Here is a 23989-nt window from a genome sequence, read left to right as displayed (position 1 = left end):
CCACCTGGACCATAACCCCCAACACCCTGTCCGTGGAAAAATTGTCTTCCACGAAACTGGTCCCTCGTGCCAAAAAGGGTGAGGACCGCTGCTTTTGATTACAAAGAGCACTGGGTGAAAAGCAATGAATTAGCACATAAATTGTATAAACAGTTCAAAACTAATATTCTCTTGGATGTGGGACAGGAGCTTCATATTTCCATTCAAAGGGCAACCTTATATCATTGTTTTTCAAGATAAGGAAGGGCAGAAGAAAATGTGTGTTTGCCAGTAGCTGTACTTTTTTAAGTAGATTACAAGTGATTGCAGCTCACAAAATTATACCCTAGAAAGTAGATATTTGTTTTAGACTTAATGCAGTAAAAGACAAATAATCGAGAATTTGGGAACTAATAACTAGAATCATCGCATGTTAATGTTTGGAGGAATCTTATATCCCAGGAAATGAGATAATATCAGAACTCAAGTTTTCTGATTCAGTAAATCAGTATGTTGATTTTCTTATACAGGCACAAGAATTTAGTCTTGTATCTACGTTTGAAAAATCTCAAATTGCTAAGAGGAAATAAGATGAAATTCGAAACTGACTTTAACTAAAAAAGTGACATTTCAGAGATAAGGTTTGGGACTTCTCTGGTGGTGCAGTGGTTAACAATCCACTTGCCAGTGCATTGGACACGGGTTCGATCCTTGGTTTGGGAAGATTCCCACATGCTGTGGAGCAACTGAGCTTATGTGCCACAACTACTGAGCCTGCGCTCTAGAGCCCATGAGCCACAAGTACTGAGCCCACGTGCCGCAACTCCTGAAGCCCACGCGCCTATAGCCCATGCTCTGCAACAAGAGAAACCACTGCACTGCAATGAAGACTAGTCCCGGCTTGCTGCAACTAGAGAAAGCCCACATAGCAACAAAGACCCAGCGCAGCTCCCCCAAAAAACCCAAAGATATGGTGTTCCTAAACTATGCAGAACGTAAAAGCTTAGTGAATAGCATTTGCAGCAGATTAAAATGAGATGCTATTACTTAAAAAAAAATTTTGGTGTACTTTTAAGTACAATTACAGTATAGGTCAGGATTTTAAGAATTCATTTTCTTTAAATGAAATAAACTTGAGGCAAGTATTTTACCAACTGCATTGAGTTGTCTGCATACAGAGGTAGGAAGAAGAATGGTGAGCTGTGCAGAGGAATACAAATGAAGATAGGTGTTGAGATGGACTGAAGAAATCTCTCTCCTTCTAGTACCCTGAGAAAATTCCAGCATTTCTTTTGATACTTTGAACTCATGTAGAAGGTTAGGTAAAAGAGTCTCCTTTTAGCTGCTTTTTTGTGGTTTGTTTGCGCCATGAGATTGATTTGAAGGCAGTGTATTTAACCAAGTAGAATGGAGACTACGAATTTGTAGTGAACTAATTTCAGTGGGCCCTCAGCAGCAGCCCTACAAACTTCCACTGGCTATTTTAAACCTTCTGTATGTTTCCCAGGTCCCTGCTCCCAATACCCCTTCCCCCCATTCAGCAGATATCCTACTCACTGTTTCCCTGAGAAAGATATATTACTAAATGGAAATGCCTCTAACTTAACTCCAATATAAACACTATCCCCCACCCCGCTTCTGTCACAAGCCTCTGTCGCAATGGAAAATGTGCCCCTTCTCCTGTGTAAGGATAGTCCCTCTGCCTGTGTCCTGGATGCCTTCCCATTCCTCAGTCTTTGCACCATTATTTGTTCAGCACTCTCTCTCCTGTTATCCTTAACTTCTCTCTCTCAACTGGCCCTTTCGTTTCACGTTATTAAAGATCCACACAAGTGATTTTTCTGATATGTAAACCAGATCTTGCAACTATTCTGATTAAAAATCTTTCAGAGGATCCCTTCTGATACAGTATGATTAATGATTTGGAGCTATGATTTTATTATAGCTGTTATCTAACTTTTTTGTTTGTTTTTGTTTGTTTGTTTTTTGGTCTGCTGCCTCTCCCTCCAAAGTACAGCACAGCATTAATTCATTTGTTAGAAGTTAAAAGCAGTGAAATTTTTTTTCAGAAATTTTGAATGCAATTTCATGATATCCATTGCTGTCATTGAATTCAGTGTCAGTTCTGTTTCTTGTCTTAGTAGCTGCAAAATAAACCATGGGACTCAGAGATAGCAGTCATTTATTAAACACTGAAGAGATTTTAGGTAAACAAAGAAACAAGACAGATGGACCTTTTAGCAGTGTATCAGGTCTTAAGTTACCCAGACTGTTGATGTTGGCACAAATATATAGGTTGGTATGCATATGTAAAAGACAGTATATGATTATTATCTTAACACTTAACACTAATTTAGTTATGATTTAGTTGTTTGGGGATATAAATTTTCATTCAATCTAGTATTTATTCTGAAACTACCAAAGAGAGAAAATATTCATAAATCAGTGTTATATAATATGTAGATATTATAGGTAAAGATTTGTTCATCATAGTAAATTATGTTTAGATAGCCCTAGTGATTGGATTTAAAAAGCAAAATAGATTTTAGGAAAGTTACTCTTTGCTTTCCCACTTAGCAACTCATTTAAATGAAATTTTCTTGAATTGGTTAAAAAGTTATTAGACACCTTTTGTAAAGTTTAGCTTTTATTTTTTTAAATTTAAATTTTCTATTTTTGAGGTATAATTGACATACATTATATTAGTTTCAAGTGTACAACACAATGGTTCAATATTTGTATATATTGTGAAATGATCACCACATAAGTCTAGTTAACATCTGTCACCATACATAGTTATAGAATTTTTTTCTTATGATGAAACTTTTAAGGTTTACTGTTTTAGCAACTTTCAGATATACAATGCAGTATTAGCTATAGTTGCCACACTGCATTACTTCCCCATGACTTATTTATTTTATAACCAGAAGTTTGTGTCTTTTGACTTCCTTCACCCATTTTGCCTACTCATCACTCTCCATCTCTGGCAACCACCAATCTCTTCGCTGTATCTATGAGCTTGTTTTTGTTTGTTTGTTTTTAATATTCCACGTACATATGAGATCATATGGTATTTGTCTTTGTCTCTCTGGCTTATTTTACTTAACATAATGCTCTCAAGGTTCATCCATGTTTTCGCAAATGGCAGAATTTCATTCTTTTTAAAAATGGTTGAATAATATTTCATTGTGTGTGTCTGTGTGTGTACACACATTTTCTTTATCTTTTCATCTGTTGATGAGCACTTAGGTTGTTTCCAAGTCTTGACTAATGTAAATAATGCTGCAGTGAACATGGGGTTGCGGTTATCTTCTGACAATCGTGATTTTGTTTTCTTTGGATAAATACCTGGAAGTGGGATTGCTGGATCACATGGTAACTCTATTTTTTATTTTTTGAGCAACCTCCTTACTGTTTTCCATAGTGACTGTACCAATTTACATTCCCACCAACAGTGCACAAGGGTTCACTTATCTCCGTATCCTCACCAACACATGTTATTTCTTTTTGCTAATAGCCATTCTGACAGGTGTGAGGTGGTAATATCATGATTTTGATTTGCATTTCTCTGATGATTAGTGATATTGAGCATCTTTTCACATTCCTCTTGGCCATCTGTATGTCTTTAGAAAAAATGTCTATCCAGATCCTTTGCTCATTTTTAAATTGGATTATTTTGCTATTAAGTTGTGTGAATTCTTTATGTATTTTGTAAATTAACCTCTCATCAGAGATATATGATTTGCAGATTTTTTTCTCTCATTCAGTATGTTGCCTTTTCATTTTGTTGATGGTTTCCTTTGCTGTGTAGAAGCTTTTAAGTTTGATGTAGTCCCAGTTGTCCAAAAAATCATTACCACGACTGATGTCAGGGAGCTTATTGCCTATGTTTTCTTGTAGGAATTTTATGGTTTCAGGTCTTACATTCAAGACTTAATCCAGTTTGAGTTAATTTTTGTGTATGATGTAAGATAGTGGTCTAGTTTTTTTCTTTTGCATGTGGCTGTCCAGTTTTCCCAAAACCATTAATTGAAGAGACTGTCCTTTCCCCTTTGTGTATTCTTGGCTACTTTGTCATAAATAAATGTGTGCATGGGTTTATTTCTGGGTTCTCTATTTTGTTCTATAGATTTCTGTGTCTGTGTTTATGCTAATACCATACTACTTTGATTACTGTAGCTTTCTAATATAGTTTGAAATCAGGGAGCATGGTGCCTCCAGCTTTGTTGTTCTTACTCAAGATTGCTTTGGCTATTTGGAGTCTTTTGTGGTTCCATACAAATTTTAGAATTGTTTTTTCTATTTCTGTGAAAAATGACATTGGAATTTTGATAAGGATTGCATTGAATCTGTAGACAGCCTTGAGTAGTATGGCCATTTTAACAATATTAATTTTTCTAGTCCATGAGCACAGAATGACTTTATTTGTGTCTTCTTCAATTTCTTTCTTCTGTATCTTACAATTTTCAGTGTGTAGGTCTTTCACCTCCTTGGTTAAATTTATTTCGAGGTATTTTATTCTTTTTGATGCCGTTGTAAATGGGATTTTCTTAATTTCTCTTTCTGATAGTTCATGGTTAGTGTATAAAACAGATTTTTGCCTATTAATTTTGTATCCTGCAACTGTATTCATTTATTAGTTCTAACAATTTTTGTGGTTGAGTCTTAAGGGTTTTCTATATATGGTATCATGTAATCTGCAAAGAGTGTCAGATTTATTTCTTCCTTTCCAAGTTGGATGCCTTTTATTTTTTTCTTGCTCTGGATAGGAATTCCAATACTATGCTCAATAAAAGTGGGGAGAGTGGGCATCCTTGTTTTGTTCCTAGTCTTTGAAGGAAAGCTTTCACCTTTTCATTGAGTATGATGTTAGCTGTGGCCTTGTCATATACAGTCTTTATTATGTTGAGGTATGTTCCCTTCATATGCACTTTGTGGAGAGTTTTTATCATAAAATGATGTTGAATTTTGTCAAATGCATCTTCTGCATCCATTGAGATGGTCATATGATTTTTAGTCGGCATTTTGTTAATATGGTGTATCACGTAATTGATTTGTGGATGTTGAACCATCCTTGCATTCCTGGGATAAATCCCACTTGATTATGCATGGTGTGAGATCCTCTTAACGTATAGTCGAGTCCAGTTTGCTAATATTTAGTTGAGTATTTTTCATCTATGTTCGTCAGGGATATTGGCCTGTGATTTACTTTTCTTGTGTTATCCTTGTCTGGTTTTGGTATCAGGGTAATGCTGGCCTCGTAAAATGAGTTTGGAACTGTTCTCTCCCCTTGTAATTTTTGGAAGAATTTGAGAAGGATTGGTAATGATTCTTTGAATGTTAGGTAGAATTCACTAGTAAAGCTGTCTGCTTTTGGACTTCTGTTTGTTGGGAGGTTTTAAGTTACTGATTGAGTAAATCTCCTTATTAGTAATTGATTTTCAGTTTTTCGTGATTTGGTCTTGGAAGGTTGTATGTTTCTAGAAATCTATCCATTTCTTCTAGGTTGTCCAGTTTGTTGGTTTACAGCTGTTTGTAGTAGTCTCTGATGATCCTTTGTATTTTTGTGGTGTCAGTCATAATGTTTCCTGTTTCATTTCTGATTTTATTTGAGTCCTCTTTTTTTGTTGGTGAGGCAAGCTAAAGGTTTCTCAGTTTAGTTTATCTTTTCAAAGAACCAGCTCTTGGTTTCATTGATCTTTTCTATTATTTTTCTAGTCTCTATTTCATTTATTTCTGCTCTGATCTTTGTTATTTCCTTTCTTCTACTAATTTTGGGCTTCATTTGTCCTTTTTTTCCCCTTCAGATGTAAAGTTAGGTTGTTTGTTTGATATGTTTCTAGTTTCTTGAGGTGGCATTTATCATTATGAACTTCCCTCTTAGAACTGCTTTTGCTGTGTCTTATAAGTTTTGATATATTGTATTTCCATTTTTGTTTGTCTCAAGGTATTTTTGAATTTCACTCTTGATTTCTTGGTGGATCCATTGGTTTTTCGGTAGCATGTTGTTTCTTCTTCACATATTTGTGAATTTTCTTCTCATAATTGATTTCTAGTTTCATACCACTGTAGTTGGAAAAGATGTTTGAGATGATTTCAGTCTTTTTTAATTTGTTAAGAATTTTTGTGGTCTACCATATGATCTGTCCTGGAGAGTGTTCCATGTGTACTCAAGAAGAATGTGAGTCTGTTGCTTTTGTTTTTGTTTTAATTAATTAATTAATTAATTTTTGGCTGTGTTGGGTCTTCGTTGCTGTGCGTGGGCTTTATCTAGTTGCAGTGAGCAGGGGCTGCTCTTTGTTGCAGTGCACAGGCTTCTCATTGCGGTGGCTTCTCTTGTTGCAGAGCATGGGCTCTAGGTGCGTGGGCTCAGTAGTTGTGGCGCACGGGCTTAGTTGCTCCACTGCATGCGGGATCTTCCCAGACCAGGGTTCCAACCCGTGTCCCCTGCATTGACAGGCGAATTTTTAACCACTGAGCCACCAGGGAAGCCCTGTCTGTTGCTTTTGGATGAAATGTTCTTTATGTATCTGTTAAGTCTATCTGACCTAACATCTTATTTAAAGATGATGATTTTGGATGATCTAGCCATTGATGTAATTGGGTTATTAAATTTATCTACTGCTATTATTGTATTGTTATATATTTCTCCTTTTAGGTCTGTTAGTATTTGCTTTAAATGTTTAGGTCTCCTATGCTGGATGCATAAACATTACAAATTCTTTATATTCTTGTTGTATTACTCCTTTATCAATGTATAATGCCCTTCTTTTATTACAGTCTTTGTTTTAAAGTCTATTTTGTCTGATATAAGTATAGCTATCTCAACTTTCTTTTGGTTTCCATTTGCAGAGAATATCTTTTCCTATCCTTTCATTTTCAGTTTGTTTAGGACCTATGTCTAAAGTGAGTCTCTTGTAGACAGCATATAGATGAGTTTTGCTTTTTTTATCCACTCAGCCATTCTCTGTCTTTTGATTGGAGAATTTATTCTATTCACATTTAAAGTAGTTATTGATAGGTATGTATTTACTGCTGGTTTGTTCATTGTTTTTTGACCGTTTTATAGTTCCTCTGATTTTTTTCTTCTCTTGCTTTCTCCCTTTGTGGTTTGATGGCTTTCTTTAGTGGATATGCTTAAATTCCTTTCTCATTATCTTTTGTGTATCTATTATAGGTATTTGCTTGGTGGTTATCATGTGGCTTCCATACAACAGCTTCTACTTATGATAGTCTGTTTTAAGTTGACAACAACTTAAGTTTGAACACATTCTAAATCTCTCCGTTTGTACTCCCCTCCATGTTTTTTATGTTTTTCATGTTACATTTTTCAACTTTTTTCTTGTTATTAGACACCATTTTGCATGAGTTCAAAAGTTATACTCATTTCTTCATTCTAAAATCTTTTAGAAATTAATAAATTTACCCTTGAGTTCCAGTTCTAGAGTAATTTCAGTTATTGTATTTTTTAGATCTAGAATACCCATTCGGATTTTTAAAAATTCAAATATAGTGATTTGATTAAAAAGCAAAATAAACTATTTGCCTTTGTCACTATATTGTCAATTCTTTTGAAATTTTCTCACCTATTCATTTAAGTCCTTGAACATTTTAATAATAGTTGTTTTAAAGTTTCTTTAAGTTAACTCCAATATATGAATTTCTTGTGAACCTGCTTAGCTGCTGTTAGCCAATTTCTTGTGAACCTGTTAGCTGCTTTTCCTCCCAGTTTTTTGTCTCACATTTTGATCTCTTGTATGCCTGGTTATTTTGGATTATATTACAGGCTTTATAGATGAAAATTTGTGGAGGTAATTTGAGCCTTTGTTGGATTTCTTCTTCCAGAGGAGATTTATTCATGTTGCTGGCAGGCAACCAAGTTAGGGCAGATCATCTTAATTCAACCAGAAATGAAGATCATTCTACTGGGCTTTAGTCCCTGTGAAGGCTGGTTTATTTCAGACTCACTGTTTCTTCTGGGGAGTAGCCGTTTTCGGTCTCACTTGAAGGCCTAAGGCTCCCTTCTTCTTGGCAAGTCCTAAACCCCATTGTTTGTGCCAGCTCTGTAAGTCTGCTAAAGGCTCTGCTCAGCTTTTTTAGCTTCCAAATTGAAGCCCTCTGCCAGCTTCTCTAACTGCTATCAACAGGAGGGTTTGTCTGAAATGAGCTAGTCTGCACATCCCAGAAGTAGAATTCATTCATCTTTTCTTTTCAAAAAATATTTATTTTTAATTTAATTTAATTTTATTTAATTTTATTTTGGCTGCGCGGGGTCTTAGTTGCAGCACGCGGGATCTTCGTTGCGGCACACGGGATCTTCGTTGCGGCACACGGGATCTTCATTGCGGCATTCAGGATGTTTATCTGCGGCATGCAGGCTCTTAGTTGTGGCATTCAGGCTTCTTAGTCGTGGCACGCAGACTTCTTAGTTGCAGCATGAGAACTCTTAGTTGTGGCATGCATGCGGGATCTAGTTCCCCAACCAGGGATCAAACCTGGGTCCCCTGTATTGGGAGCACAGAGTCTTACCCACTTGACCACGAGGGAAGTCCCTTTCATCTTTTCTTAATATGTTTTTGTACATGTTCAAAAATGAGTGTGTGTGTGTGTGTGTATATCTCCAGTATATGTTCATATCGGTTATGAACAAATATGCATATAGTGGGTATGTGTGCAATTTCTTTGCTCATTAGGGGTATACTATCAAAGTATGAAGACTCTTGTGCTTTATTCCCTTTAGCTATGATGTTGGTTCAGTAAATACTTGTGATCGGCCTAGTAGAACTTATTCTGTGTGTACAAGGGAACATGTCAAATTCTTGATGATGGTCTCTAATGGGGATTTGATATAGATTAATGTGTAAACCTAAAGAAATGAGTTCATCACATTTAGAAAGTACAGCAAGAAAATAGTCTTATTGGTGTGTTTTATTTTATTTTGCCTCAACCTATTTTCTAAACTCTATATATCTGAAAAACATTTCAAGGTACTAGAAATTTTTCACGTTGCTGTCTCCTTGAAGCTAGCGATTTGGTGTTTACAAAATATATATATGAATATAGTTGATTTTTAAAATTAATGTAAAAATGATTATAGTGGTCAAGGGTATAGGCTGTGGAGTCAGGTTCTTTGAGTTTGAATCCTGACTTTGTCACGTACTAGCTCTGTGACCTTGGCCTATTTATTGAATCTTTTTGTTGCTGTTTCCTTCTCTGTAATATGGATGTAATTATAGAACTACTTTGTAGGACCTGTGTGAACATTGTTATATATATTAAATTTATAAATGTTTAAATTTATAAATTTAAATTATTTTAAATTCATAAATTCACATATATACTATATATGACTGAAATACTGCCTGATACTTAGTAAATATTCAATAACTGTTGACTACTGTTAATAATTAGCATTTTATTCAGATAATGCTAACTATTTGGTTAGGCCTCTTAAGGGAAGGTTCTAATGAACAGTTTGCTTTTGCCACTATATTAGCAAGAATTATCATTTTAAAACAATTTATAGATTTTTATATTTAATGATTAAAGTGTAGATAGATTGCCTTATGTTACTAGTTGTATAGCAAAGTGCTCAAAGTTTTAAAATTATTAAGACAGTTTCCATGAAGATATATCGTATATATGTAATAATAAACATAATTTTTGTTTTAAAAATATTTTAAAAGTTATGGTCTGAACTAAAAAGTATTTTCAAGTTCTTAGATTCTGTTGGTTGTGGCTTCAAAATATGGTTGCAATAAGTTTTACAACAAAGAAGTATTTAAAACCACAAAATCACAGCTTATGCATGACCCTAGTGAAATGACTCCTTCCCCTGAACTGGTTCTCTCAATGCATGTGGTATTAACTCTGTGGAACTAACTGAAAAAAATGCTTGTGTTGCTACTGTAATTTCATATGCTGTGATTTGCCCACCCTTTATCTTCAAGTGATATAGAAGTTGTTAATTTCTAGGAGCAATTGAATCATAAAGTCAGTCACCCTGAAGTAGGCAAAATTTATAATTAATGATTGTTAAATGAAAAAATTGTTAGAAATTATTGCTAAAAATACATGTTTCTGGATGCCTGAAGATGTCCTTGCATTCACACTATTTTAGAGATTTACTTCTCTGTTGTTTCTTTAAGTAAAATTTATATATGTCTGTATATAAGAGAGAGGAGAGAGATGACTCTATTTATCTTTGCACTGCTTGGATATACCCCCACTGAGGCTTTTGACATGTCATTTCCATTTATGTAATGGGTTTTGAACTCAACGTCTTTATTGATGTGTAAGCTATCTTGAGCTGAGGCCCATTATGAAAGGGAGTATTGAAGAAAATGAAACAAATTATGCTTCCTTTTATTCAACTTACCTGCCCCAAGGTTGTTTTGGGTTTATGAGTCACATGGTTTGTGAGTTCCTTTATATTTTAAGAGTACTTTCTCTGCATAAATAAAATCCATGTTTGTTGTATTCTCCCTTAGAATCATTACTTTCACATTTTACAGTAATTGATTATTTATTTTTCTTGTTTTTCTTTTTTGTATTCTTGTAGTTGTGTTGTATACTTTGTTGCATTTTTATTATTAAAAATTTTTTTTATTGAAGTATAGTTGATTTACAATGTGTTAATTTCTGCTATATAGCAAAGTGACTCAGTTATACACATATATACATTCTTTTTTATATTCTATTTTATTTTTACACAATTTTTTCATTTAACAATCATTAATTATAAATTTTGCCTACTGACTTTATGACTCAAATGCTCCTAGAAATTAACACCTTCTGTATCACTTGAAGATAAAGGGTGGGCAAATCACAGCATACGAAATTATAGTAGCAACACAAGCATTTTTTTCAGTTAGTTCCACAGAGTTAATATTTTATTCTTTTTATATTCTTTTCCATTATGGTTTATCTCAGGCTATTGAATATAGTTCCCTGTAGTATATAGTAGTATAGTTCCCTATACAGTAGGACCTTGTTGTTGATCCATTCTATATGTAATAGTTTGCATCTATATACTTTGTTATATTTTTATCCTCCTTAAGACATAAGTTTTCTATGACCTTTTTTTAAATTAAGAGTAAATTCCTTATTGTGAAATTGTGTTTTTTATTCTTATTAAAGAAATACTAAAACAATCTGGCTTACTTTTGTACATACTATTATATAGAAATTAAACTATTTAAAAAGATTTCTACAAGGCCATTTTACTAGTTATAATTACCATTCAACATTTCTGAAGTGCCAGGAATAATTTGAATATGGCAAAGTACCTAAAGAGGAAGAGGACTTGATCCTGAAAATAGGATATAAACAAGTACTTACAAATTAGTTTTTAAAACTTTTAGTATCTATTTCTTTCATTAGGTGTTTACCTTATTTAATTATAGTAATAATAATGTCTATACCCAGGAAATGTCGACAGCCTAACTAGTATTAGCAAGAAAGAATCCTTAATGGAGTGATTCACTGTGAGCCAGGATTTTGGCTACAGTGGCACTATCAAAGCAGTATAATGGAGAGCAACATTGTCTAATAGAAATAGAATGTGAGCCATATATAGAATTTTGTTTTCTAGTAACCACATTAAAAAAGGGTTTTAAAAGGTGAGGTTAATTTTAATAATAGAGTTTGTTTAATCCGTTAGATCAAAATATTATTTTAACTTGTAATCAATATTTAAACTTATTAAAGGCCTATTATTTTTACATTCTTTCTGTTCCTAATAAGTCTTTGAAATATGGTGTTTATTTTACAAATATAGCACATCTCAATTTGGACACATTTTTTTGTTGGAAATGCTTGATCTATATTTAAATTTCCTAAAATTTAGGTGAAAAAGCAGGTTCACATACCCAATTTGTTTCAAACGTGTATAAGTTTTTCAATAACTGAATCAATATGTTTTAGAATTTAAATTAATTAAAATTAAAGTAAAAATTCAGTTTCTTGGTCTCACTGTTCATATTTCAAGTACTCAGGAGCCATATGTGGTTAGTGGCTACCATATTGGTTAGCACAGTAATAGAATATAGCTGACAACCAAAGATATCAACTAAGGGACCCTGAATCAAGCATAGTATTTTAGCTAAATTTTAATGTGAGGTGAATGATATAAATTAGCAAAAATTATTTTATTAAGATTTTGGGGATAACATGTTAAGTGAAATTTATGTCTGAGTTTCATATGATCTGCATCATTTTCAGAAAAAAATTTGGAGATAATTACAAACTTCTCTAGTGCTCAGTTGGTGGCCCTTAAGATGAGCCTGTTAATTCCTAGAAACTGCCTTATTGCTGTGGTCAATGCTCATTAGTGAGGTATGAAATCTACCTAGTAGACCTTGATCAGCATTTAAAGAAAATAAGAAATAGTATTGAATAGAATGGAGAATGTATCAGAGTGCTTCATGTGTGTTTAGTTTTGAGAAATCTTTGTTTCAGTTATGTATATGTATTTTGTATGTACATGATTTCAGTGAAAAATGAACTGTTTATTTTGGGCTGCAAAATTTTTGAGAATCATTCTTCTGGGGCATGCTTTTTATTGCTGGTATACTGAATATTGCCTACAGGTACATATGTCTAAACAAAGCATTAATCACAGAAAACTATAGATTTAGCAATGCGATATAAGTAGTATTGGAACACGTCAGGTGAGTAAGATGACAGAATGTAAAGTGATATGTAGTTACCATCATAAACACAACATATGAGTGTGGTGACGTTCTTCCTCAATTCTGAGTTAACTGTGAGTAGCCAGATTTGAATTTAGGGTTAATAGAATACATTATTTGGTAACTGTCTTCTTCTAAATTTTGGTTTGACTGTAAGTCATCAAATTTAAACTTGGGGTTGCATCATAATTCTTAAGAAGAATCTTGGCTTCTTTCGAAGGTAAAAGTATAGTATTTAGGCCTAATTTACTTGGATTACAGAAAAATGGCACTCAGAATCTTCTTAAAGCATTTTAATAAAATAATTGAGTAATATTATATATTTAACCATTCCTATAAATTAATTTTTTAATTTCAGTAACACCTGATATTTAATCTCACCAGATAATGCATTGAGATTTATCAAAAATGAAGTCAAATCATACCTGGGAGTGAGATTATTTTTTTGACAAAAAGTAGATTTCTCTTTGTTAGTCTGTTACTTTATTATATTTGAATGTTCTTCCTCAAAGTTTTGTTTTTCAACTTTTGTATGAGCCTTACTTGAATAGTTTGCTTGAAATTCTTCAGCTTGAATAGTTTGCTTGAAATTCTTCAGCATACTGAGTCAACATGTCAAATAACTTTTATACAATGTACATATTTGGTATGCTATTTTGCCACAAGAGGCTGGAAACTTGGGCAGCACTTACTATCATGCTTTTGAAAGGCAAAATATGCCCGAGTCAGTGCTGTGCAGTGATTGTACTGTGTCGCTGTTCTTTTTCTTTCTTTTTAAAAAAAATTTATTTTATTTTTTGGCTGTGTTGGGTTTTCATTGCTGCACACGGGCTTTCTCTAGTGGCGGTGAGCAGGGTCTACTCTTCCTTGAGGTGTGCAGGCTTCTCATCACGGTGGCTTCTCTTGTTGTGGAGCACGGGCTGTAGGCGTGCAGGCTTCAGTAGTTGTGGCATGTGGGTTCAGTAGTTGTGGCTCACGGGCTCTAGAGCGCAGGCTCAGTAGTTGTGGCACACAGGCTTAGTTGCTCCTCGGCATGTGGGATCTTCCCAGACCAGGGCTCGAACCTGTGTCCCCTGCATTGGCAGGCGGATTCTTAACCACTGTGGCACCAGGGAAGCCCTTGCTGTTTCTTTTGTGAGAATTGGTACAGCCATAGGGACTCTTATAGAATAGACATACAGTTTAGATATAACAAATAACTTGGAATGCCTTTTCTACTGTACTTCTAACCTCCAGGTCCCATATAATGTTAGGGCATATTTAAAAATACTGTGTATCAACTGGGGCTTCTTTCTCCCTGTGATTTTTCTCTTGCCTGGGTGCTTTCATATAGCGAGATACAGGTGTACATGAAGATGAACCTTTTAAAATGCTGTTGTTATAGCATTGAAGGAAAAAAAAGAGGAGGAAGAAGAGACAAAAATAGTATTTGTTTATAACTGTTTCCAAAAATAGTATTTGCTTATAACTGTTTCCAAAAGCAGTAGGCCTGTACTAATTTGAAATCCCAATAAGAATATTATCCTACTGCTTAAGTTAAAGTGTTCCAATTGAAATGTGTTAGGAATGCAGATAGAAGCCAAATATTGTGTAATAGGTTCCTTTACCTTTCAGAGTAGGGGCAGAGGAGTGTATAGAAATCCATGTGCCTTTCTCCTTTGAAGACAGAAACTGTAGAAAATAAGCCCTCTATGCCTTCATATATATAATAAGTATAAGGCCCAGAGCTAGACATTGTGAAGAATAAAAATTATCTGTGGCTGGGTTATGGGTATTCAAATGGCTTAAATCCGGTAGGACACATATGCAAATATCTACAGTGCAGAGAGTTGTATTTGGGAGGGACTCTGTGCGTGGTACAGAGTACCGTAGAGGAATACATTATGTCTTTTGGAATGGAGAAGTCAGGGAAGACAAATTGGAGTGACTTTTGAGCCAAGCCGTGAAGAATTGGTCAGTGTCTATTAAGAATAATTACAGGAGATTCACACCTATAAGTATTACTATTAGAAAGTAGTTTACAAAGTAGCCTTTTGAGAATTAAACTAATTACATCATCACAAAATAATAGGAGGCAAAATGTCTTGAGGCCCAAAGAAAGGAAGACCTACTTTACTGGTAACAGATATTTAACATAAATAATATATTAGTATGTCTTTTAAAAAGAAAGTTCTCAACAGAAGAAGGTGGACTATTTTAGAAATTGTATATTGTTTGGATCTAGCAATTCCCGGGGAAAGAGAGAACTTCCAGGAACTTGAACTTCATGTTTATTAGAGATGTGTCCTCTGTTGTAGGGTAGAGATTCTTCACTGAGGTATACCACAGCTGGAGTGAAATATTCTTTACGTTATTGATACTTTTACCCCATTGTCCATAAAGCATAATTGTTACGAGTACGGCCTCAAGATCACAACTGATCCATGTTCTATTTCTGAACTTATTAGCTGACCCTTGATGAGATATGAGACTTGGTTTCTTCATTAGTATAATAGGACTAAAAATTACCTATCTGCTAGAGTAATTGTGAGAATTGAATAAGAGTATTGGTCTGAAGAGTTTAACTGGTACATGATACTCATTAAAGTTGCAAAGTGTGATCTGTAATTTTATACTCACCGAGGAGCCTTAATCACTAATTTCTTTTTTTCTTTTTCTTAAATATTTATTTATTTATTTGGCTGGGCCGGGTCTTAGTTGCAACACATGGGATCTTCGTTGCGGCATGTTTAGTTGTGGCATGCGGGCTTCTTCATTGCAGCATTCGGACTCTTAGTTGCAGCATGCACGTGAGATCTGGTTCCCTGACCAGGGATGGAACCCAGGCCCCCTGCATTGGGAGCGTGGAGTCTTACCCACTGGACCACCAGGGAAATCCCTTAATCACTAATTTCTAGACATCCTCATCATCTGAAATGGTGCACAGAACAGACCATTAAATATTCCAGGAACTTGCTGAGATATCCCTATCATAAATTAATACTTCTGCACTCTCAAATGATTCTGGTTAATATTAGTCTATCATCAGGAACCTAATTATTTCTGGGAGATCTAGAAAAGCTCTGTTTCTGAACCTTCAGTAAGGCTACAGACCTGCTTGAATAAACCTACTGGTGTTTAAGGCCAATCTGTAAGATTTCTTGGGCAGTAATAATGGCAAACGTTTCTTGAGCATTTACTGTGGGCCAAGTACCCTGCTAACTGCTTTACCTGCCGTATTGTCTAAGCCTCACAAATGACTCTTCGAGGTAGGCATTACAGTTCTCCATTTTCACAAAGAGAAAATTAAAGCTTGGAGATGCTAGATAACTTGCTTAGGTCACCACACAGTTTGTTAAATGGCAGAGCCAGAATTTGACCCTTGGTCTGCATGTGTTCTCAGCTATTATGCTGAACTGCACAGGATTCAAATCAGGAAGACCTGGTTTCAGATCCAGTTCCACTTCTTTCCAAGAATATGATTTTAAACAAGTTATTCTTTGCCTCTCCAAGCCTCAGAGTCTTCATCTAAAACACAGTATGAACACCTCCCATGTAGGCTTGTTTGGAGGATTAGAAATAAGGTATGTGAAGTGCCTGGCACGGCTTCTAATACATGACGGAGACTCAACAAGAGGCAACTCTTATTGTTTGGGGCTCTGTAGATTGCTTTCTTCCTTCCCCCTTGGCATGAGATCTCTGTGTCTCTTTCAGATAAAAGTAAAACCTTTATATTTTCAACTGCAAATACATGCTAGAAAATAATTTGGTTATTTAAATTAGAAAACAACTGAGGCTGTTGCCAGTTTTATGGACTGACATTTTTCCTACATATCCACATAAAATTTTCACTGTTTTTATTGTGATAAAAAATATGTGACAGAAAATATGCCATTTTAACCATTTTTAAGTATACAGTTCAGTGGCATTGATTACATTTTACCCTGTTATGTAACCATCACCCCGTCTCTTTCCAGATCTTTTCCATCACCCTAAGCAAAATCTCTGTAACCATTAAGCTGTAACTCCCTCCCCTGCCCTCAGCCCCTCTAATCTAGTTTCTATTTCTATGAATTTGCCTATTATAAAATTACACATAAGTGGAATCATACAGTATTTATCCGTTTGTGTCTGGCTTAATGTTTTCAAGGGTCATCCATGTTGTGGCATGTATCAGAGCTTCATTCCTTTTTATGGCAGAATAATATTCCATTACGTGAATATATCACATTTTGCTTCTCTTCATCCGTCAGTGGACATTTGGATTGTTTCCACCATATTAGCCACATGCACTTTTAAAGTCTCATTTGAATTTGGATTCTCTCATGATAGAGATCTTGAAGACACTTTATTAAAATAATAATTACTGGGACTTCCCTGGTGGCACAGTGGTTAAGAATCCTCCTGCCAATGCAGGGGACACGGGTTCGAGCCCTGGTCTGGGAAGATCTCACATGCCATGGAGCAGCTAAGCCCGTGTGCCGCAACTACTGAGCCAGCACTCTAGAACCCACGAGCCACAACTACTGAGCCTGTGTGCCACAACTACTGAAGCCCGTGCACCGAGCCCATGCTCCACAACAAGAAAGGCCACCACAATGAGAAACCTGCACACCGCAACGAAGAGTAGCCCCTGCTCGCCGCAACTAGAGAAAGCCTGCACGCAGCAACGAAGACCCAATGCAGCCAAAAATAAATTAAATTAATTAATTTATTAAAAAAATAATAATTACTTTTCAATTAAAAATTATACTCTAGTTAGAATTCATTTAGGTCTAAGCTAAGTTATTCTAGTCAAGTTAAATCATTTTACTTTTCATATTACATATCTCTTAGTGGAGCTATATAGTATATATTTTAAGGAAAATGATACCAGCCAGCTTTAGATATTTTTATATTTGACAAGCAGTACTTTTATGTCTGAATCAAATAAAATATTCCAGTTGCAAAATAGTTGAAAGCATGTGATACAATCAGTGTAGAGCTCATGTTTTGTTTTATACTTTGTTTTCCTGTTTTTTAAAAAATTTTACTTTACTTAAATATATATTTATTTAATATATATATTTACTGACTTTCTAAAGAGCAAATAAACATTTCTATTTATTAGTTTGAAGAATTTACAAAATTCTTTATCACTGAGTTTTTCTCAAAATTGCTGAAATAGTATATTTCATTCAAATCCAAAGTAATACTTGGCAAGCATAAAAATATCTAAATCTGGCTGGCATGATTTTTCTTAAAGTGTTATATACTTTTGGATGAGAAGAGGGGGTAAAGCATGACTGATACAGGCTTAAAATCTATTTTGTATATCTTTAAAATGTTAGAAGGATTCTCAGAGTAGATTGAGATTTTTTTCCAACTCTAAGCCTAGAGTTAATCATGGCCCTCTTTTTTTTTTTTTTATTGTATAAAAGGAATCTGTTGACAATTCTAAGGTACTTTTCAGGGCTTATTTTTAGGAAGGATGTAATGAGAATATAGTATAAATATATGCTACCTGAATTTTCCCCCGTATACTTTTTTAAAAATTTATTTTAAAACTATTTTTAAATGTTTTCATTTGTAAATATTGCTGCTGTTTGGCCATATAACAACTTTCACTTGTCTGTTAAGTGTCAGGGGTAACATGAGTGATTGGTTTTAGCAGACAACCTTATTTAACCATTAATTTCTTTCTTCAAGGCAGTGGTCCCAACGTGATGCACATTAGAATAACCTAGAGAACTTCAAAAAATATATCAGTGTTTGGGCTCGATCCCCAGAGATTTAGATTTCAGAGGTCTGTGATAGAAATTTGACAAGCTCCATAGGCAGTAAACATGCAGCCAGGGTTTAGAACCATTGTATTCGAGCAAGAACTAGGTGAGGTGGGGTAGGCTTGTAAGTGCGATAGAAGTAGTAGGAATGAGTCTTAGTCATTTTTCTCTTCCCTACTTCCAGTAAAACAACCCAAGAGAAGAGGAAAATCAAAGATCACTGAAAATCCAGAGTTTAAAAAATGAATGTTTTTTCTTTTTGTCATTGTAGACATTGAAGGACTTTAATGAAACTTAAACGGTTCAACAAAAGATGCTCTAATGGATGACAGCGAAACTCCTACATATAATCTGCAGATAGAACCACAAGATGGATGTCATCCTGGTGATGGCATGGAAAATACTGTAACATGCTTGCCCTCTGCATCAGATGAAAATGAAAATCAACTTGATGGGGAAGGGCATGAGCTTCTGACCAGCGGTGACAGTGCAATGGGCAAACCTGAAGTGTTTGAGCCTGACAGTCTCAACAATAATGAAAGCTGCACATCAAGCTGTGAGGTGGCTGCAGGTGAGAACTTGGAAAACACTGCTTGTGAAGGCCCCAAAGATGGACAGGCCTTCTTGAGAAAGGACCAAAAAATACCTGGAAAAAGTTCAAGAAGCAAAAAAGGCACTGTTAAGAAGATACCACAAGGTATTTTTAAAAAATTATTCATACTATTGTTTAAGAATAAAGTCTTCCCATCCCATACTGTGTGTATTGTCCTGCTTCTTGCTTTTCTTCTCTTAATATATTCCAGAGCTAGTTCTGTGATAGCACATACAGATACATCTGTGTGGTATTCCATGCATGTGACGTATGTCTCTATAGTGTTTCATTATATGGGTGTACCATAAAGTATTTAACCACTTCTTTATGGCTGTTCCCAGCATTCTGATGTAATAAATGTGCTGAAATTGACATTCTTTGTACCTATCTTCTCACTAGGTGCTTTAAATATATATATATATATAGTATTTATATAAATATAAATATATATATAGGTGTTTTAAATATATATATATATATATATATATATATAGCCTCCTTCCTTTATATATTAGACCATTTTCTACCAATATCAACCTTAAAAGTTTCCTTCTTTCATCACTTTGGCTTTGATTTCTACCCTGTGAGTTTATGGGCTAGTACAATCTTACTCAACCTCTTTATAGGATCATTCCATCTCACTTAGTAGGTGAGTGGTAAACATTAACATGTATTAATATACATCATCTAACAATGTTGAATAAGACATCTAGCTTTATATTACTTTGGTTACAAAGTAAATCAGAGTATTTCTCATCTGGCTTATAATTTGGCAGTTAAAATTTGGAGCTATGGACTTTTTTGCCTGAATCATAGGGCACCCTTGGGAAAAAGCAGCCTCTGGTTATTTTTGATCAAAACCATTTGGCTCTAGAGAGTTCTCGACACCCTAGACTGGGACTCTTTAGTGTAGCACCACTTTACCCACACTAGCAGCTGCTCTAGTGAACAAAATGGAGTGTCTCCTCTCTTCTGCTTCTTTGGCTGATTAGAAACATAGCCAGTCTGTCCATATCCTATTTTTTGTTTGTATTTGTTTCTTTGGAGTAAAATATGAAACTTCCCGGTTTCTACAAATCAATCCTTGTTTATTCAGTCAGGCAATTTGATAACTTTTTAATGTAACTCATTAAACTCATTTGGCTTTCCAATTAACGGATCCCTTTTTCTTTGCTTTTCCTTAGTAGACTTAAAGCAAATTAAAAAAATTTTTGACAAGAGAAATGAAAGCATTTTCTTAAAAGAACTAAGTGTAAACAGATGATGTATACAGTGCTATCTGTATATAAATTGATTTATTCAGTAACCATAATTCAAGTGCTATTTGACTGTTCCTTTCTAATCTGATCTAGTGATGTTTTTAAGAACTGAGACCTAGTTGCATATATATAAGGGTCAGTCATAGCTTCAAGATTCATGGCTCCTTTTATTCTTTCCATGACCTATTCCAGTTACCCTAGGTGTGATTATATAATTTCAAGTTATTTAGTGATTATCAGTGAGCAGATATGTGTAAAATTACTGTCCCCTTATGCATTTGAAATATATGATTTATAAAAGTTAGGGACAGCCTTTATTATACAGATTATTTTAAAAATTATTTTATATATCTTTAATAAAATGAGCTTAAGAGTGTAAGAAAACTGAATTAGGAGTTGTACAACCTAAGTTCAAATCTTACTTCTGGTTCTGGGTCACTTGGTGAGACTTAACCATTCTGTACTTTAGTTTCCTCATCTGTGTAATTATGATGTTCATCTACATATATTTACAAAACTCGTTCTGAGCTGTGAATTTCTCAGATTTCTGAATAGAGATGGTATAGTCTAAACTCAATTAAAATTTGGTGATTCACCTCCAGTGTATCTATAGAGTTTTTCATGTGTAAGCGGTACATTGGTACATTTTTGTTTTAATCATCATCTTTAGCTGGAGTACTGCAAAAGCCCCCTAAAGATGTCTCCCATCTTGTTTCTTGCTAATCCATTCTTCATGTCAAAACTAAAAATGCACAGAGTTTATGGTTAGAGATCTATGGGCATATTTACTCTTTACTATTTAATTCTAAGATCCTAAGTAAATAAAGTTTCACAAAATTAGCAGATAAGTACTTTTCTAATAATAGAGTAGCTTCTCAAATGTGAAATGAAATGACATATAAAACATGATATTCAATTCCAAACCAGAAATAAGTTTTTTGTAGGTGGGTGCCCTCTCAACAGTTTTTTGGAAACATACATTAAGGTGAATTTATTCACTATTATGCTTACCTAGTTTAATTTGTAGTAATTTTTCATGTATCCAAAAGCTAGTACTAGGGGGAAAAAATTGGAGCAATAGTATTAGGGGACATCATTATTTACTGGTTTTCTGGAAGCAGCATTTCTGTAAACCTGCTAAAACCTGTAACTTGTCCCCAGGAAAAGTCCAGTTGTCATTATGTTACAAGAATTTTTTTTTTCTTAAGAGAATGGAGCAGGGTTTCAAGCTGCATTATATCAAGTTTTCACTGTGGTTAAATCTGGTGTAGCTTTAGGTAAATGTCCTAAAAATGAATGAAAATGAATCAATAATATTTTAAAATTTTTTATTGAAGTATAGTTGAAACCAATAAATTTTTAACAGCTTGATTGAGATATAATTCATACTATATAATTCACTCATACATTTAAAGTATACAGCAATTCAGTGATTTTTAGTATATTCACAAAGTCGTGCAATCATTACCACAGTCGGTTTTAGAACATTTTCATCACCGAAAAAAGAAATCCCTTACCTATCATCAGTCACTCCCCATTTCTCAGACTCTGCCCTTAAAAAGCCTATTGGAGCTCTCATGCGCATGCGTTTGTTAAATTCCCTTGGAGTTTCGTGAAGTTCATTTCTTGAAATGCTTTTTCAGATCTGCTGTACATAAAATCTAAATATTGAGTTTAGGATACTCAGACAAATGTGTATCCTAACTAAGTGAGCCTTTTATATGAAAGGAGAAAATAAATAATGGTTTTTGAGTTCAGGACAGTCTGGCTGGAGGCAGAGGTGCTTAAATAATCAGGTAAGCTTGTAGAGCTAGACACTGGCTTAGTGTGGCTCATTAAATTTCCTGACGAATAATTAGAGCTCTGCTTCTTTAAGGGCTCAGCAAAGCAAATAAGCTGTAAGAAGTGCTGTTCTTTCCACTCAAGAAAAGTGCCCTTTGTGGCATATGAGAAGAAAATAAGGATAATCTTTTGAATGTTTATATGTCAGAATCCGCTATGATGGCACATTCCTACTAAAACACTTAAAACATGAGTGATTTAGCTAGTGAAAGTAGTGGTCTTTCATCCTTGTTTGAGTCCCCCAAAACAGTCCTGAGATATTAATAGTAATTTTCAAGACGCTGCCTAAAATAAAGTTGTGGCTATTTTGATGTATTTCCTTCTTTATATTAACATTGAAAAAAATGCCTTCATTGCTATAATTTCGTATTATGATTCTTTGAGCCATTGCATAACTAAATTCCTCAAATCACCTGCATATGCTCATGTATATCTTGGCCATAAGTTTGGAAAATGGATCAGAAATAAATTTTAATACATGGTTATGTAATTCCTATGCTAGACTCTATGTGCTTTGTTCCTTTTTTTTCCTTCCAAAATTTCCTCTCTCAAAGGTTCAAGTTAGTGCCATGAAAACAGAGAGAAGAGTGCTCAACATTTAAATATCTTCAATTGTTGGCTAAACACATTTAAGCAGTTAAAAGGAAATATTCCTTCCTTTTCCTCAACACTACGTACTAGTATTATGAGAGATAAAGTTGAAAATGAGCCAGCTTCCTTCTGACCTGACCTGGGGTCAAACGGATATCTTATGTAATTATAGCATAATTACCATTTGCTTTGCATGGTACATTCTCCTCCTGTGCCCTCAGGTGGCAGCCTCTGCCTTTAGAGGGAGCAGCACAGGTCTGTGGTTAGGAGCTCAGGCCACAGTCAAGCTGCCCTGTGACCTAAGGCAAACGACCTGACTCCTCTCAACTTGGCTGCTTATAAAATAATGGCTAAGGATAAAATGAAGCACTTAGTAGACATTTCAAGTGGTAGCACTGTTTTCTAGATTGGGCGTTGTTGTCTGATAGGATAATTATCTTTGTCAACTGAAAAATAAAAAGCACAACCTAAAAGTTGAGAATTAAGTTTTATTTGGCGACAAAACTGAGAACTTAAGCCCGGGAGACAGCCTCTCAGATAGCTCTAAGGAACTGCTCCGAAGAGGTAAGGGAGGAGCCAGGATACGTAGGAGTTTTTGCAACAAAGGCCAGGTAGTTGGAACATCAAAAGATCACTGTTAACTGGAGAAAACCAGACATCTCAAGTTAATGAATTTAGCGCTTTTCTATGAATGGGAAGATGCAAGAGTCTGGGCTCATTGAAATCATTCCTTTGATATACACCTCAGCTTTCTGGGGCCAGTATCCTGTGCTTTCTTATCCTGAGTCTCCTCTGGGTGCATCACTGGCGTGGCTGCAGAGGCTGACTGTTAGAGGGTGGGCATCCTCTTTCTATCCTGAGTTCCCTCAGGGTTCACCTTCTGGGCAGCTGTACTGTGATGGCTTGATGGCTGCAACATGCTTTGTTTACTGGTATGGCAGGCAACATTTTTTCTTTAACATGTTACTAAGTTCACTGATTCTTTTTCCTGCTTGCTCAAGTCGGCTGTTGAATCCCCTTAGTGAAGTTTTCATTTCAATCACTTTTTTTTTAACATCTTTATTGGAGTATAACTGTTTTACAATGGTGTGTTAATTTCTGCTTTACAACAAAGTGAATCAGTTATACATATGTTCCCATATCTCTTCCCTCTTGCATCTCCCTCGCTCCCACCCTGCCTATCCCACCCCTCTAGGTGGTCACAAAGCACAGAGCTGATCTCCCTGTGCTATGCAGCTGCTTCCCACTAGCTATCTGTTTTACATTTGGTAGTGTATATACGTCCATGCCACT

At 35.0% G+C, this 23989-nt stretch overlaps 1 protein-coding gene across 4 annotated transcripts in view; it reads left to right on the top strand.

The window, feature by feature from the left end:
* CNST (consortin, connexin sorting protein) overlaps nucleotides 1-23989 on the top strand; it is a 136174-nt gene that overhangs the window by 36850 nt on the left and 75335 nt on the right. For all 4 annotated transcript variants that reach the window (XM_055084200.1, XM_024133637.3, XM_055084201.1 and 1 more), the window contains exon 2: nucleotides 18684-19109. In XM_055084200.1, coding sequence (XP_054940175.1) covers nucleotides 18734-19109 — 376 coding nt within the window. In that variant the 5' untranslated portion in view covers nucleotides 18684-18733. The remainder of the gene's footprint in view (nucleotides 1-18683; nucleotides 19110-23989) is intronic.

Source organism: Physeter macrocephalus, chromosome 4 (assembly GCF_002837175.3).
Source record: "Physeter macrocephalus isolate SW-GA chromosome 4, ASM283717v5, whole genome shotgun sequence".
In the NCBI taxonomy this organism is placed as follows: domain Eukaryota; kingdom Metazoa; phylum Chordata; class Mammalia; order Artiodactyla; family Physeteridae; genus Physeter; species Physeter macrocephalus.
Note: the sequence above shows the minus strand (reverse complement) of the source record. Positions and strands in the feature narration are given on the sequence as shown.